Genomic DNA, 16109 nt, shown 5'->3' on the forward strand with positions numbered 1-16109 from the left:
ATTGGGAAAAAGCTTGCCTTAACAGGACATATGGTAATAAAAAGTGTCTTTATATATTATATGTTAGGATAATGTTGAAAAATGGCCTTTCCGCCATTTTTCAGTCATTTTTGCAGATCCCGTGTGGGTAACCTGGCGCCACGCGCCACCTCAATGGAACCACCCCGCCAAGGACCCCAGTGGGCTACAGCGGCCCTTGATGCTCAAATTGGCCTCCACCCCACGGGCTAAAGCTTGTCGATTCGTCGTCTTAATTGTTGCAAATGGTATAAACTGGCACTGTTTTTCCTTTTTCTTGTATAGAGAGTGATTGGCTGTTTAGCTGAGCCCCGTCGTCGGAGTCAACTGACTCATACTTGGGGCTATGAAAACATTGCATTGCCAAAAGTCAGGCAATTCTCACTACCAAGTTGACAACAGTGGCTTTTCTTCTTCTTTTAAGTGTATTTCTTGTCCCTCTTGTCTGTTTACTAACTGCTTCAACCCAGCAAACTGCTTTTCAAGACCGAGCATATCTTGCAGACACACCAGCGGACCTTCCGGGATCTTTGTGCGGGAGGATCAGCAATATTTTCTCACAACGCGTTCATTAAAAGCTAAAGGACCGAACTTCGGGCTACTTGCGGGTCCCTCCCCATTGGGGAGTTCAGACTCAACGCGCTCAAGAAGCCAACTCTAAGAACGAACCCCCTTTGGCGCCCAGTCTTTTTTGCTTTGTTTCTGGCGTAGTAAAACCTTCGAAATCAGCTGCACTTGATCTAGCAAGATGACGCACCGGATTCCGCACGGTTCGTTCCCCACAGATCTCTTGCCAGGCCAGTGCCTCGACGGCTGTTCAGTTCATATCCTTAAGCTGGCCCTTGACCGGATCTTTGCTGCTCTCAACAAGGCAACAACCAGTGGAGAAGGTGATCTGTTCATGGTAGAACAGCAAGAATCAGGGCAGAATTTGTTGCAGCATCGTTGCCCACAGCTGCAACAACAGCCTACACACCAGGGTCCGCAGACGTTCCCCGAGCAGTTCTCCCAATGGGAGCACCAAAAACCTCACAGTGTGACCACTTGGAAGAAGCATAAAGGGATGCTAGAATCGCGGGAAGCGATGGAAGCAGAAGCTGTCGCCACCCTGCAGCAGCAACGCAAGCTACTGGAGGCGTACGGAAAACAGATCCAGCAGCAGCAACAACAGTCCCTGCATGCAATCGACTTACTACAGCGAGAGAGAAGGGCTCTCCACAACTCCGCAACTCCCGGCGAGATGATACAGGATGTGGTGTTTAGGTTGCATCAGCGCGAAGAACGAGTGCTTGCACAGCTGAGGGGGGAGCAGCAGCTGCAACAGATTCTCCACATAGTTCTGAGTCGTTGCGTGCATCTGCAGCGGCAGATCGAAGAACTCAAGCAGCGGCGAGAGCAGCTGTTGCAGTTTTGCCGTGGAAGAGTTGAGGATGTGGGACCAGGGGAATGTTCGTCCTCAGCCCTCACGAAACAGCGTCCGACAGGCCTTCCAACAGTTCTCTGCTCTCCATGGCGAATACCTGTCGTTACAGCCCATGACGATACTGCATGCGAAGCGTTCGCTATGCACGAATGGCTACGGGAGAGAGGCGTTCCGCATGGAACCACAACTCCATGCAGGAGCAGCTTCAGCACCAGCACAAGCAGCAGGAGCAGCAATGCCCACCGTATCGCTCCAACTGCCTTCCAGCCGACAGATGAGCATCGTGGCCGGCCTTCGTTGCTTCGGGGGTCTGTTGCTCCCACCATACGCAGATGTTATGGAGATATGGGGCAGCAAGATAATGCACTGCTTCATCTACAGCATCAGCACTTTGTTGACGGGTCAGTCGAATGCAACGCTGCCGGCGGCACAGACAGCACAGCAGTTGGTGCTCTCCAGCAACAGCAATATCTGAAACAGTGGCAGCATGACCCTAGGGGATGGCAGCACGTTTCCGGTAGTGAGGAAAGGGCCGCGTTGCGAGGAAACCTTCTGCAGCAATCTAGACAACAGAGCGTAGAGCCCGAAGGGTTGGTGGCATTGCAGCTTAAGCACCAGCAGCAGCACGAACGGGAGCAGCAGGCGCAGCAGCTGCAAGAGCGAGAGGAGGACCTAGATATCGGCAACACAGGCACAGAGGCGACTCAGTACAAGCAATGCGATGACAACGATCCGCGAGTGGCTGAAGATCGAAACAGCCTCGAGGCTTTAGACGGGGGATCGAATGGAGGCTCAGCTCTGTGCGGAAAGAGAGCGATGAATAGGGAAGAGTATCGGCAGACAGAGTCGGGGCTGCAGCTGACGATTGAGCAACAACGCCACCAGTTGCTGCTCCATCACGAAGAGCTACAAGACTTAGAGAGATGTATTTATGAAGCCATGGCTAATGAAGAAAGCGGATGGGTCGTGGGTTCCCTCGAAGCTCAGCAGCAGCAGCAGCTGCACCAGCAGCAAGTAGCCGCTGAAATCCATCTAAGGAGCTGCAGACTCTTGGAACTGTGTTCGCTACTGGCTCCCTATACAGTGCAGACCGAGCAACATGTAGAGGGGCGACAGCAGCTGGGTGACAGCCCCCAGCCACAGCCACCAGAGGCGGAGGTGAGACTGCTGCGTCAGACTCAGGCAACGTTGGCAAGCCTACTTGAAGATAGGCTACAGGAGTGCTCCCCATCTCAGCAGGTACATCTGAAGGAACGCCAGTTTGCCGAATTGGCGGAGCAGCTACAACAGCTGGAACACCTTTCAAGAAGCATGACCCCTCATGCACGACGCGCCGTAGGCTGCATTCTTGGGGAGCTGCACCACTACTCTGAAGGCTTGCGGCAGCAGCAAAACAACCAGATATCGTGGAGGCAGCGGCGGCAGCACAAGCACCAAGAGTTGGTGTTTGCTGCTGCACTGCGGGAGGTAGAAGACTTCGTCCTGTGGCGGCTGCAACAAGAGCAAGACAAACAGCAGCAGCAGCAGCAACGGCTGCAGCATCAGGAGGAAGTCAATCGCAAGCAACAAAGCCAGGCACAGCCTTCGCACCAGCACAGTGAAGTATTCAGGGGGCAGTCAGCATCAAGGCAAAAGGATGAGGTACAGCAAACAGCGGAAAGCCATGGAGCAGACCTCGAGAATGCATCGTCTTACAGGCAGTTGCGGCAGGGAGTTGAGTTGCTGCAGACAGCAGTGCAAAGCATTTCTGCTGCTAACAAAGACCGCAGTAAGAGCAAGAAGTGCAGCAGCAGCAGAAAAGGCGAGAAACAGCTACTCTTGTCTCCACGGTGGTCTCCCGTGTACGCCATCTTCTGTCAGACACTGGGCATTGCTGCAGCTGCCAGAGGCAGCAAGGCGTCTTCATTGGCTGCCGCGCGGTTCCTGCCTCTTAATGCTGCCTCTGCTGCGAGTTCTGAGGACGACGAGGCTTCAACAAGAGGAAAGGCAGCAAGGACCTACCGCAGACGCGCTACAGCAGCAGCACCTACTGCAGCAGTAACAGAAAAGTTTATCCAACCCGTGGGAAACTTCCAAACGGGGGGAGAGAACATCAGGCGAGAAGGAACAGCAAATGTTCAAGCTTTTGGAACTGCTGCAATGAGGGAGCCTACACGGCAAGCGCCAAATTCCCTGATGTCTGGCATGTGCATCGATGCATCACCAGCAGCCCAAGAAGCACCAACCACAACGAGAGCAGGTGCAGCTGCCCCAAGTGGCGTTTCTTGGAACCCAATAGCGGCAGCAACAGTAACAACAGCAGCAACAGCAACGGAAACGGCGACAGCAACGGCAACTACTGCTCCCTCCGGCGGACTGCGGGGGACTTTGTTGCATGCCCAAATACAAACGCAAGGCCATGCAGCACCCGTGATGGCCGGTGCAGCTGCAGCTGCAGCCGCAACAGCAACATTTATGTCGGCAACAACAGCAGCAGAAGATACGATGAACTTTTGCACGGAATGTCCGCAGAGAGGGGAACAAGAATTAAAGTTGAGGTGCGAGCAGATCTTCCAGCAACAGCACTGCACTCAGGCGCTACGGAATCGGCAGCAACAGCAGCCACAGCAGCAGCCAAAGCTGCAGCCCCATATGCAACCGGAATTGCTGCCCATGCAGCAGCAGCATCGGATACAGCAACAGCAACAGCAAATGCTCTTTCAGAGGAGGCAGCTCCTGCAGCTCCACCAACAACAACTGCAGCAGCAACACGTAGTTAATCAGGCGCAGCAGTTGTCAACCTTTTGCCAAGACAAGCAGCACCTGCTGCTCCAGCAACAACAACTGCACCATCAGCACAAGCTGCAGCAGCATCTACTTCACCAGCAACAGCTTCAGCAGCAGCAACAGCTCCAGCAGCAGCAACAGCTTCAGCAGCAGCAACAGCTTCAGCAAAAGCAACAGCTACTGCTGCAGCTGCGGCAAACGTCGCAGTGGCGACCCTTTGAAGGGACACCCAGTCCCCAACCGGCGCAGATGGTGCACAATATGCAGCAGCAGCAGCAATGGCAACAGATGCAGCAAAAACGCAAGTGGCGACCAGAGGGGTGCAACACTGCAGATTCTGCTGCAGGCGAAAATGAAACAGAGGCTCGGTCGGCCGCTGTTGGAGACGTTGTTTGTGGCGACGTACCTGATGAGCTCTTTCCCTGCAGACAAACCGCCTTTGCAGGGTCGGGCAGCTGCAGCCAGCACCAACTTCCATCCGAAGAAGCCCCCGGAAATGCGGCAGGTGCTACGCAGACAAGCGAACCAACCTTGCCTCTGTTTCCCGCAGCTCATGGCGCGTCTGGTACAGCATCAGCTGCTGAGGAGAAGAGACAAGCATCGTGCTTAGAGCAGCAAGGGCAGTACTCGGCAGCAGCAAAGGCCAACGCAGCTGAAGCACGAAAAGAAGCAGAACCAAACAACATTGAACAATCTGCAGAGGGCGTCCGTTCACTTTTGGTGGACCTGTTGCTGTGCCTCTGCTGCCCCAGCAATGCCGAGCGGATATTAGCAACAAAGAAGGGTCAAATGGCTGCACAAACAGCGGCAACTGCAGCAACAGCAGCAGGGGGGGCAAGCGCATTTGTGGGTCACAGCTTGGAGTGTGTAGAAGTAGCGGATCCTCAACATCCTCTGCGGCTCGGAACACCCTGCAACGAAACCGCCTTCGCCAGCCGCCTCCGCGAGGGGTGCCAACCCATTCCTGCATGTCACAAGGTGTGCTGGTTTTTGTCTGGATTTATTTGTCCATATTTTTCTCTGTATTTCCTTTTCCGTTCGATTACCGTTAACATCGTCCGCATCTTGCCTTTGTGTCCCCTTTTTTTCCACTACTGGCCCAAACAACTGCAGTTTCAGTAAGCTGGAGGTGCGCAGCAGAGTCCGCCATTGCGTCTTCCCACAGGTGCCGGTGGTGTTGGGCCACATTTCTGGGCGGGTGACGCTGAGTTCAAAAATGGACTCCGTGGACGGCTCTTCAGCCCGCTTTGGACTGTCTTTCTGTCCTGAGGCGATCGTTTGTGAGTTCGTCTCTGTGCTTCTTGAGCCCCAAAACACGCAAAGTCCTCGTTCCATCTGTAGCCTTCTTCCAGACGCAATTGCCTTTCCGTGCATCGCCGCGCAAAATCCCCTGGAAAAGCTATGAAACTAAAAGCCGTCGAGCCGTCGGCCTGGTGCGCTTGCTGCTGTTGTGCTTGCTGCCGCTGCTTCATTTGCTGCTGCTTGTTTGCAGCGGGCTTTATAGGGGCTGGAGTGCCGCCTGCGGCCGCTAAATCTCCTCTTCTGCTGCCGGCAGCTGACTGTTTATGCCTCTCCGTTTGTACAGCGGATGGCCGCGTTGCCGCCCCTGCAGCAGCAGTGCGACATTTCGAAGTCCCTCGGCTTGACGCCCCAACACCGCTTTCTTTTCAACAAAACTGCGAGCTGCATACTGTCAGCCCCCATGCTTTTATTGATGCTGTTTTGCATGCAAAATATTCACCAAGGGGCGTGAAACTCTCCTGCGGGTGCTGCACGCCTAATAGCTCTGCGCCCACATCAGAAGTGATTCAGTTTTATGCAAACTGCAAACCAGCGAGTCTGGCGTGCGTTTGCATTATGCGGCGTTACAGGTGTATGTGAACGGCTGGCCCCACTTGGTGTTAACTTCCATTCCAGGGATTGCCCTGAACGCAGGCGACTTTCTGTTTGCAGACTTGGGCCCCCGACTCTTCATGCGACTGAGACAGAGGCTTTGGCAACAGGCGGCTTTGCGACTTCTAGGTATGAGCGGGGCTTCAAAGGGAGGATAAGCGGTGGGGTGGTGGCTTGGGATTTAGGGCTCAGGATTGATGGTTTAGGGTTTAAGGTTTCGGGGTTGCTCTGATGATTTGCATGCGTACTACAGAAGCAGGGCCGCGTGCAGCTCATCAGATAAGGGGAGCAAAATGCATACAGTGTGGCCTGGAAGTCGTTCTGGGCGGTAATACTTCCCCTTCCCTGTCGTTAAATCCTAGCCTTAAACAGGACCTCTCTGGGCAAGCAGCAATTTTAGCGTTGGGGGGTACCTCGGGTTTTGCATTGTCTGAGGGGTGTTTGCGGCCTGCAGAAGAGTTGATTCTCTGTTGCTGCTGCAGCTCGCTGCTGCACTTACGCTGCACGTTTCGACGCTTTCGCGGTTCATCCGAATCTTTGGTCTGTCAGCGGTGTCACGTCCTAAGCGAGTGAGGGCCTGTTCAGGGATGCGAATCCCCTAGGGGCTGCAGCAGGGCTGCAGCAGAGCAAGCACGCTAGTGGAGCTAGTGCTGTCCCGGCGGGATTGGGCAAGTGTACCCGGCGAACGTTCAAGAAAAGCGGCACACAGAGAAGGCAATTGCGCACGAGTTGCTCTGCCTTTTGTGTGTTTTTGGGGTCGTTGTACTCTCCCCACCGATCGAAGGACGTTTTAGCTTATTGTCCCATATTATGTCTCTGGTGGCTGGCTCTTGTCGTTTCCGCTTGTATCTTCTGCTTGGTCTCTACGTAGATACGCCTGCAGTAGTTTGCACGGCTGCGCTGGGTTTGCGGCTCCTGCAGGAGAGTGAAGGGTTCGCCTCCTGCAGATGAAATTCTTCTTGTGCCCCTTCGCTCGCTTATTAACAAACACCAGGCTCAACAGCAGCACGAAGACCTGCAGCCGCTGCTGCAGCGCCGACAGCAGCGCCAACTAGTGCGCCAGCTCCTGCACCAACTAAGTTGCAGCGAAGCTCTGCCGCCTGAAGATCGAACCGAGCAGCAGCAAACGACTTGGCCGACATGCGCCTTTCTTGGGCCTGCCTCGAATGTCCCTGCATTTAACACTTCCGAGTGTTTTGCTGCCCTTCTACTCTCTATCCTTGCTGGCAGTGATACAGGGAATGGCCCATTTGCAGCAGCCGCTGCTGCTGCAATCGCTGCTGCCTCAGCTGCGGCAGTGAGGCAGCCTCGTTATGACTTTCCCAGCAGTACAACTCTCAACGGGCCAGACGCTGATGGTTCTCCTGCGCGGTTGTCCTACATCTGTCAATGGCGTGACACGGCGCAGTTGGCTGGATTGGATGCGGAGGACTCTGGGGCCCTGGCTGCTGCCTTGCGGCCCTGTGCCAAGTGCTACAGAAGGGTCGTGCTACAGCAGCACTATCGACGCCTGCAGCAGCTAAAGCAACTCCAGCAGCGGCTACGCCGGCAGTTGGAATGGCTGTGGGTTTCTATGCAACAACAGCAGCAGCAGCACATTACCGAGCAAGCAGCCTTCATTATAGAGAGACTTTCACTTCACCAGACACCCACCCCTTTCTCACCTCCCCCGAGGAGGCAGATGTTGCAGCTGCTGCTACACCAGAAGCTCGCCAGGGAAAAGAGCTGCCGCGAGCAGCAGCGACTGCAGCAGCTGTATGACCTGGTTCGCTTGGTCTTGTTTACATTAGAAAAGCCAATTTTATGCCAAAGAAAAACAACCGTAGAGAAGCAGCCGCTTCTGAAGCACCAACAGCAGCGTACGGGACAGAACCACCTTGCTGAGCCCCATCAGCACCTGATGCAGATGTTACAGAAAGCGCTTCAAGCAGCAGAGGCCCAGCAACCACGCAGCCCTTCGCGTCTCCACAGGCTAGTACAAGAGATTCAAGAAGCTGCCGCATTGGCTGCAGAGAAAGGCAGCAGCGCTGACAGCAGCAGCATGCTTGCCACCTCCTTGACCTCGGACAGCACAAACGTGCTGTCGTTGCCTCTCTTAGGCACTGCATCCCATGCGGAACAAACGGAAGCAGCAGTAGCAGCAGCGATTGCGGGCAGCAGTAAGTGGCTTGCTGCGTTGGCGCAACAAGCACCCCCAGCCATATTTGCTGCAGCTTCGGCTGTTGCAGGAAGGAGCCTATCCACAGGTTTATCAATAGCTGCACTTAGGTGCCGCCTCCTTTCAGGACATGGTGAAGCTGCATCGCAAGGCCTTCAGTCCGCCGTCGCGCAAGCAGCCGAGGATTGGAGACACAGTAAGATTTACACCAACCGTACTGGCTCGCCCCAGCAACAGACTTGTAAGCATGTGCATGCGTTGCGGTGTGGCTGTGCTGGTGCAGTCAGCCAAGTGCTGCTGAGGGCGTGCAGTAGGCGTCATCAACTCCTGCGTGCTGCCTCAGCGCTGCTCCAAAGAGAACCTCAGCTACTTTTTTCCTTGCAAGACAGCTCGAAAGACGGGCCCTACCTTCCCATAACACACCAAACAGGGCAAAAGAAACAACAACAAAAGGGACGACGTCAGCAGAATCAGCCACAGGAGCACCAATCGCAGCAGCAGCTGCAGCGGCAGCAGCACCTACAAGAGCAGCCGCTGTCTCAGCAGGTTCACGGTAGCGAGGGAGATATCGAAGCCTCCATCCAGTGCATGTTAACGGGAACGCATCCTCAAAGGATGGTGGAACCGAACGCGCAGCAACAGCAACTCCTACACATGCACGCGCAGCAGCAACAGCTGTTGCAGTACGAGCAGCAGCTGTATCAAGCAGCGCTGCAGGCCTCGCAGCGTTTGGATCAGCCAATGCAGCAGCTGAACTTGCAACATTCACTACAGAGGCAGCGCTTGCAGCAAGGACGCTCAGACCAGAGCCTACAGCAGCAAGCTGTGCACCAGCTGCAATGGGGGAAGCGCCTACAGCCACGCCAACTTCAACAGCTGCAGCTGCAGCAAAAGCTGCAGCCCCAAATACCTCTGCCTCTTCAGGCCCCCGCTCTGCACCCCGCTTTGTTGCAACAACATATGCAGTATCAGCAGCAGAACTCGCAACAACAACATTTGGAGCCTTTGAAACAACCGGGTTTCCAGACACTGCAACAGCAGCAACTGCAGCATTTACATCACTTGCATCAAGCACACCTACTGCAGCAGCAGGACTTAAGAGTGCCTGCCGAGGAAACCTCCCAAGTAGCAAGAGAGTTAAGGGGGGCGGTAGAAGACGAGCAGATGCACCGAAAGCAGCTGCAGCAACTCCAGCTGCAACGGCACCTCCAGCTACAGCAGCAGCTCCAGCTCCAGCTCCAACACCAGCACGCACAACAGCGGCTACACGTGCAGCAACTGCACCGGCAGCAAGACCTCAGTCTTCAAAGCTTGCAAGAGCAATTGGTTCAGCAACTGACTCCACCTCAACGTGAGGCGCAACAGATCGAGAGACAGAACAGGCACCTGCAGCAAAACGGCATGCTCGAGAACGAACATGGACATCATCTAGGCCAGCAGGCAATACAGCCGCAGAAACTGCAACATGATGAGACTCACATACAGCACCAGCAAGAGGAAGATGAACAGCAGCAACAAGAGAAGCAACGCCGTCGCTACAGCCAGAGGCAGCAGCGGCAGCTACTGCAACCGAGGAGCCTCAGGCGAGAGAGACTCTGTCACGGTAGCACCAGCACCGCCAACAGGATGCTAAAGAACCGCCCCCCTTTGTATGCCGGTGCAGCTGCGAAAGTTTCCACTGAAGGGAGTTTTCGGTACACAGCAAGGAAAGACGAGCAAGAAGATAATGAACACGAGCCCACTGCAACAGACTCGGCGACAGAGACGGAAGTTCGCTCTAGTACAGTTGCTTCAGGACGTGATATGATAGCAAATGCTGCCTCAACAGCTCTCGATAGGCTAACTGAAGCAAGGGAGAGGCAACACCTAGCAAAGCAGAAACTGAAGGGAGCGAGGAGGGTGCGAGCGCTGAGCTGCATGTTGGCCCAGAAGTCCGAGAACCATGCCACAGCTGTTGCCACCGCTGCTACTCAGACACTTCATGGCCCGGTTTCGGTTTTTCGTAACAGGATATCCAGATTGAAAGTCAACGCGGATTTGGCAGTGGCTAGTGCTCGGTCTCTTGTTGCTGCCTCGAAGCAAAAAGCAGCAGCAGCTATTGCCGGCGAAGAAACTGCGACGCAGGAGCTGTCTGCAGCGAATACTGCAGTTAACACCGCGGAAGTAGTTGCAGCGGCGGAGCAGCCTGCAGCAGCAGACGCCTGTGAGGAAGCAGGAGCAACTGCTGTCCCTGAGCCTTGCAGCAGCGAGCAAATGCAGATCGCAAGCCCCCCAACGCAACAGCGAGGCCATCCCACAGCAGGTTCCCCAGCAGAATCCGCAGCAGAATCCACAGCAGATTCTGGTGCAGCACCTGCGGCTCCGGGAACACCAAAAATAAAAATTGGAGGAAGACAAGAGGCCAGCGGAGATGCAGCAAGTGGACAAGAAACAGGTGACCCAACAGTGGCACCTCCACCGAATTTCGGCTGCGTAATGAGGCGGGAAAACTGCGTGGATACAAAAGAAGCAGGGACACGGGAGGCTGGTCGACCATGGGTTATTCAAGATGTAACGGATACGCAAGGAACAACAGGCGCATCAGGAGAAAGTAATGCTCCAGCAGCTCTCGAAGCAAGGATTGCAACAGCATCCGCTGAAGCGGAAGGTGCTACCACTGCCGCTGCTGCTTTGTTGGATAGTGCCATTAAGGCGCCAGAAGTCGCCGCAGCAGCTGCTGCAGCTGCAACAACCGATGCATTGCTACTGTCTTCAAATGCACTTCCAGAATCACCGGCGAAGCAAAAGTTCGTTTCGAAGTCTGACGGGCTTCTTGCAGCGGCAGCAGCAGCGGCAGCAGCAGCGATGGTAGCAAGAAGGGCTAGAAGAAGACTGCCAGGAAGGCTGACAAATAGGCGAAGGCGAATATTTGCCTACTGCTGCCGCGAAAGTATAGGCGACGCCTGTACCTGTACTCAGTGCAGCAGCTGCAAGAAAGAAACTGCTGCTGCACCTGTCCCTGCTCCCTCACCTGCTGCTGCTGCTGCGCTTGCAGCGCGCAGCAGCAAGAGGGATGAAGGTCTTCAGCAGACGGGGCACATGCAGATATCACTTAGGTCAAGGAGAGGAAGAAGTACTGATGCTGCCAGCGTTGATACAGCATCTACCAGCAGCATCAGCAGCAGGAATTTGCGAAAATGGAGAGGCACCCGAAAAAGGGAGAGGAGATGCAGAAGCAGTTTCCCTTCTCCCAGCAGCGACGAATCCAGCAGCGTCAACATAGACAGCAGCAGCGGGAGTGATTGGGAAGGCACCATCACTCGGCGGAAGAGCCAGCCTCAATACAGAAGGCACCAGGACGCTTCAGCACCTACATCAGCTGCTGCACCCTGTCCAGCAGCAGCTCTGCGTCGGGCTGAAGCACTTGCATTCGGTGGCAGAGCAGATTTGGAAGGAGATCCTGTGGAGCAAAGGCAGCAGCTAGTCTCTCTCAGTCCAGTCGTGGCCGGCCTGCATAAAGACAGAAGCAACGTTTCGAACGCCGGTGCCTCTACCTTGAGAAGCGCCCGCAGCGGCCTGCGAAGCTCCCTCCAGTATAACGGAAAATCCCGCTACTGCCCCACACCCGTTGTCACAGACCAAGGGCCAAGGCTACTCCCACAGATCCCCAGCCAGCACTGTGGAACCAGCAGGCAGAAGCAGGGGCAGCAAACAGCGTCCCCACGCAGTAGCTGCCGTATTCTGCGCAGCCATAGCAGACACCCGGCAGCTGCTGCAGCAGTTGAAGGAGCCGAGGCAACTCTTGAGATGAATCTGATAAAAGAAAAACCCCTCACAGCACCATATCCATCCTCTGGGGATCCCCTTGCGACAGGGGGAGCGAACGAGTCCGCGCTTCCCGCCACCCCTGATACAATTTCAACGGAACCAGCAGATGCCGAAGAAGGTCACGAATGCCCTTCCAGCTCGCGCTGCAACGCATGCAACGCGCGACAGCCCAAGACTTGCCGGGACCACTGCGAAGCATCCTCTACGGATAGCGGTATCCAAACACCCTTCAAGAAGAGGTCAGTGCCATTTGCTTATTTGCGGCACGAGGAACATGAACAGGAGGAACAGTGCGAGCACGAAGAGCTAGCTGAGCAGCAAAGGCGACGCCAGCCACTCCCAGTTGCAGCCAGCATCCGCAGCTTGCGCGGCAACAACGGAGTAGTCGGAAGACACACCGCAGCAGCAGAAACAGATGCAAGAACTGTCGAAAGCACCGGAGTATCAACTGCGCCCGCTGCAGTATCCTGGAGGAACTATCAGCAGGAGCACCAGCGCAACCACCAGCATCGCGAGAGCGATGCTTCAGCCCTACCACTTGAAACGGCTCCACTGATTCTCGAAGACTTCAGGGAGTTGCTTCTGTCCCTACTACGCCACCCGAAGCAACAGCACGATACGAATCTGCCTCAGACGCGAAAGGGAAGTGCGGCCGCAATCCTTGCTGCTTCTAGCCATGGCAGAAACAACGGCAGCATGTATAATACACCTAGCAAATCATCGCACGACGCATGCAACCGGAAATATCGTTCAGTGCGCTCTGCTGCTGCTGCAGTAGCGGCTGCGACAGCAGCCCAACTGCAAGCACGAGGCCCTGGGGGTCCAAAAGACTTCAAAGCAGATGTTGAAGCAGCGGCAGCGGAAATAGCAAAGAATATCAGCTGGAACGAGAAGAGACGCAGCTATGCAGCGAAGATTAGGGGAGTGTCACAGCCTGTATGGTTTGCTGCCAAGAGGAGAGGCGTCCCTCAGGCGCTTCAAGCTGCAGCCAACCTCCTCATAGAAGATGTACAACGGCGCAGGCCAACCCAGTTAGGTTGACTCTTTTGTGCGCAAATGCAAGCGCAGGGATCCATAAATGCAAAAGGCTCCGGAGATGCATTTCAGGCATTTGTGATATACCAACGATGATGATGAATGCCAAATGAAGCGCTTCCGCGGCAATCAATCAGCTACTGGAGGTAGCACTCCTAAGCAAATCGAAGTGTATGTGCATCAAAGATGCAGGAACAGGACAGCACAAAGGTAGAGCAACCAGACGCAAACGGGTTCATGCATATGCATCCACACGGATTATTGAACGTGAATTTTGACGCTGGTTCGAGCTATAAAAGCCAGCTTCCCGCACTGCCACAACCACTGTTAGGTCCAGCACTGCCGAAGGTGTAGTTGAATGCACAGAACAACCCAAAGTGAAGCTGTGGCCTATACGCCTGCAACAAGCTGGTCAAGGAAGTAGAAGCAGTTCTAGATTTTAATGTCCTTCTACAGTAGCTGTGCTGCCAGAAGAAACCCTCTGACGCGAATGAGGCTAAGGCCTATGCCAACCAAAGAAAGGCAGCCAAAGGAAAGCATGCTCTTTGCAATATATTCACTGACTATGCATTACAAATGAGAATTAACTACAAAGTACTGAGTAATCATGCTCGGAGACACGCACTAATGGGCGCTAGTAGTTCGTGGGCTCGTCCTTCTGTTCGTTTGCATATTTGAATATTCAAGGGTCATAGACGGCAAAATGGAGTTCGTTAATTATCAAAGCAGCAACGTGGCAACCTTTGTACGTCCTAGAGGTGAAAAAGAAGTGGATGTCCTGTAACGGCAATTGCCGCAGCGGTGGTTACGATGCTGCAGCTCTTTGCACCTGCCCAGCGATCTTTAACTTCTTGAAGCAACTACCGCATGACTCGGCTGCAACGGTGTAGCAGCACCATAGCAAGAAGCAAAGGGCTGCAGCAAACACCGTCCACCAGAAAACAAGCTCCCCAGAGGAAAGAGTAAAAGGAATATTCGCAAGACCGCGGCTCACACGAACACTGCACGGCGGATTCATTACCACCTCACTGTTGCCCCACTTGGTGGTAACCACTCCGACACCCGGAGCGACTTCCCAGTCGTCGTCGCACTGGCAGGTTACTGTGCCGGTGCCTTTCCCTGGGGCAAAGAGGCAAGTGCCCTGACCGCAAGGATTGACGGCGCCAGTGCAGGGGTTGGATGGGAGTTCGCAGTTCGTGCCTTGAAAGAAGTCCCCGCACTCGCACTTGAAATACGGGGACACGTCTGTATCTACGCACGTCCCTAGAGAGCAAAGAGCGCTCTGGCAATCCAAACCACTGTTTGTCCGGATGCCGCAATCTTCAACGCAAAGGGAGGCCTTTTCCGCGCAGGTGGGGCCCTTGAAGGGAAGTGGGCATACACATACCTGAGCAGTCCCATGCTCATAGCAAGTGCCGCTGTTGCAGATATTGACTGCGCACAGAGCAGCCGAGGCAAATACAAGGCCAAATCCATTCATACAGCCGCTAGGTATCCATCCTAACACCTGGCGAAACAACGCAGAGTGGGCAGCCCCTGCTGCCCAGGAAGCGGGCGAAGACGTTGGGTCATCTTCTCGTTTCCGCCTGGGTGTATGTGAGAGATTCGCAGTCACTAGTAATATAAAGACGATGAACAGTAAATGGCGCCTTTTCGGCGCACAAGGGCAATGAGGAGACGCCCTCTGGTAGTGGACCGCTCCCTTTAGTGTGGGTCGATCCATTGCTGTTCTCCTGGGAAACCAACCCCCCCATCGTTGCAAGGGCAGGGACAGTATCATGGTTTTCTTTGCGTTGTGCAGGTAGGAAATGAAAGGGAAGCTCATTTTTTAGGGGATGAGCAACTGTTGCTGCTGCAGCTGCAAGGTGACCTTGGGCTGGAATTCGTGGGAGTCCCTAAGCCCACATGGACCCTTTTGCGGTACATAGGCATGAGCAAAAGTCTTTAAAAGAATCTTCATACAAAAACAGTGGTCAATAAGCGCATGAAAGGGCGAAGCTCAGACCACCACCGCACCATGTGCCTGGACGTGACGGGGCCACCCAGAATCGTTTTTCTGTGCTTCTCAGGATGGAGATGGCCACAGCTCTATAGATGCCTTTATCCTGATGCGAAAATGCAGCAGACAGCTGTTGTTCGTGGAGTTCTCCGCGAGAAGGCCCACTGCCTGCACCACCTACACTTGTGATGTCGAGTGTCGCGATTAGCTCCGAACAAGGAAACGACATATTAAGAAACAAAGCATATAATTGTTTGGAAATTGGTTTTTATAGCTATAAACGCCTTCCCAAGGCCCATTTGAATGGAAGATTACTCTGCTGCGAGGCGCACCGGAGAGCTGGACCAGTGATTACTTGAGCGGCAGTGGTGGTCACGATACGGCAGCAGTCGGAAGGAGGACGCTCCAGACTCTTAGCTTAGCTCAAATGGTATTTATTTTAAAAATAAAAACCATTTCTGATTTTTAGGTGTTCTTCTGTCCACGTTTATTTGAAAGTAAGCCGTCGCCGTTAATGAGGCGCCTAGTGGCGACTTGTGATCAAAGTTTGACGGGATATAGCAGGAGGGAGCCACCCACACGAAATTTAGCAGCATTTTCACCTTGCCTTGACAGCCTATCAGGTGGTGTTGCCGTCATGCTTTTTGGAGTACAAGCATTCCCAGGGCTTCATGCAAACCGTCTTCGGAACGTGCGCGTGAGCCGCGCTTCTGTGAAGCAGACGCTGCGAAGAACAATTTGGGCATGGCGGAAGTCCGCCACAAGTTGTTCTATGTTTCCCAAATTCGACGTTATGCGTGGAATCACATTTATTTTGGAATTCGTTTCAGTGCTTCGATGCTTACCTGAGGGCTGAGCCAGCAGGCCTTCGTCCGGCCGAGGGTCCCGGGCTGAGACGATGCAACGTAACTTGCTACTTCCGTAGCAATACCACCATTTAGTGACTATGGCTTTCCCCAATGTGGGTTCTGTTGTTTGAGTTGTTGCCTACATGAAAATGAAATAGCGTG

General features: G+C 54.2%; 1 protein-coding gene across 1 annotated transcript; it reads left to right on the plus strand.

Moving 5' to 3' along the window:
• Positions 1–766: 766 nt before the first annotated feature.
• On the plus strand, positions 767–13106 carry EAH_00003620 (hypothetical protein, conserved; the record flags this gene model as incomplete). Its single annotated transcript, XM_013397324.1, has 6 exons — positions 767–5185; positions 5373–5487; positions 5700–5839; positions 6079–6229; positions 6555–6669; positions 7022–13106. The coding sequence occupies 6 exons, from the start codon at positions 767–769 to the stop codon at positions 13104–13106; spliced, it is 11025 nt and encodes a 3674-aa protein (XP_013252778.1).
• Between the last annotated feature and the right edge of the window lie 3003 nt (positions 13107–16109).

This window comes from Eimeria acervulina, genomic scaffold (assembly GCF_000499425.1).
Source record: "Eimeria acervulina Houghton genomic scaffold, Eah_scaff13, whole genome shotgun sequence".
Lineage (NCBI taxonomy): Eukaryota > Apicomplexa > Conoidasida > Eucoccidiorida > Eimeriidae > Eimeria > Eimeria acervulina.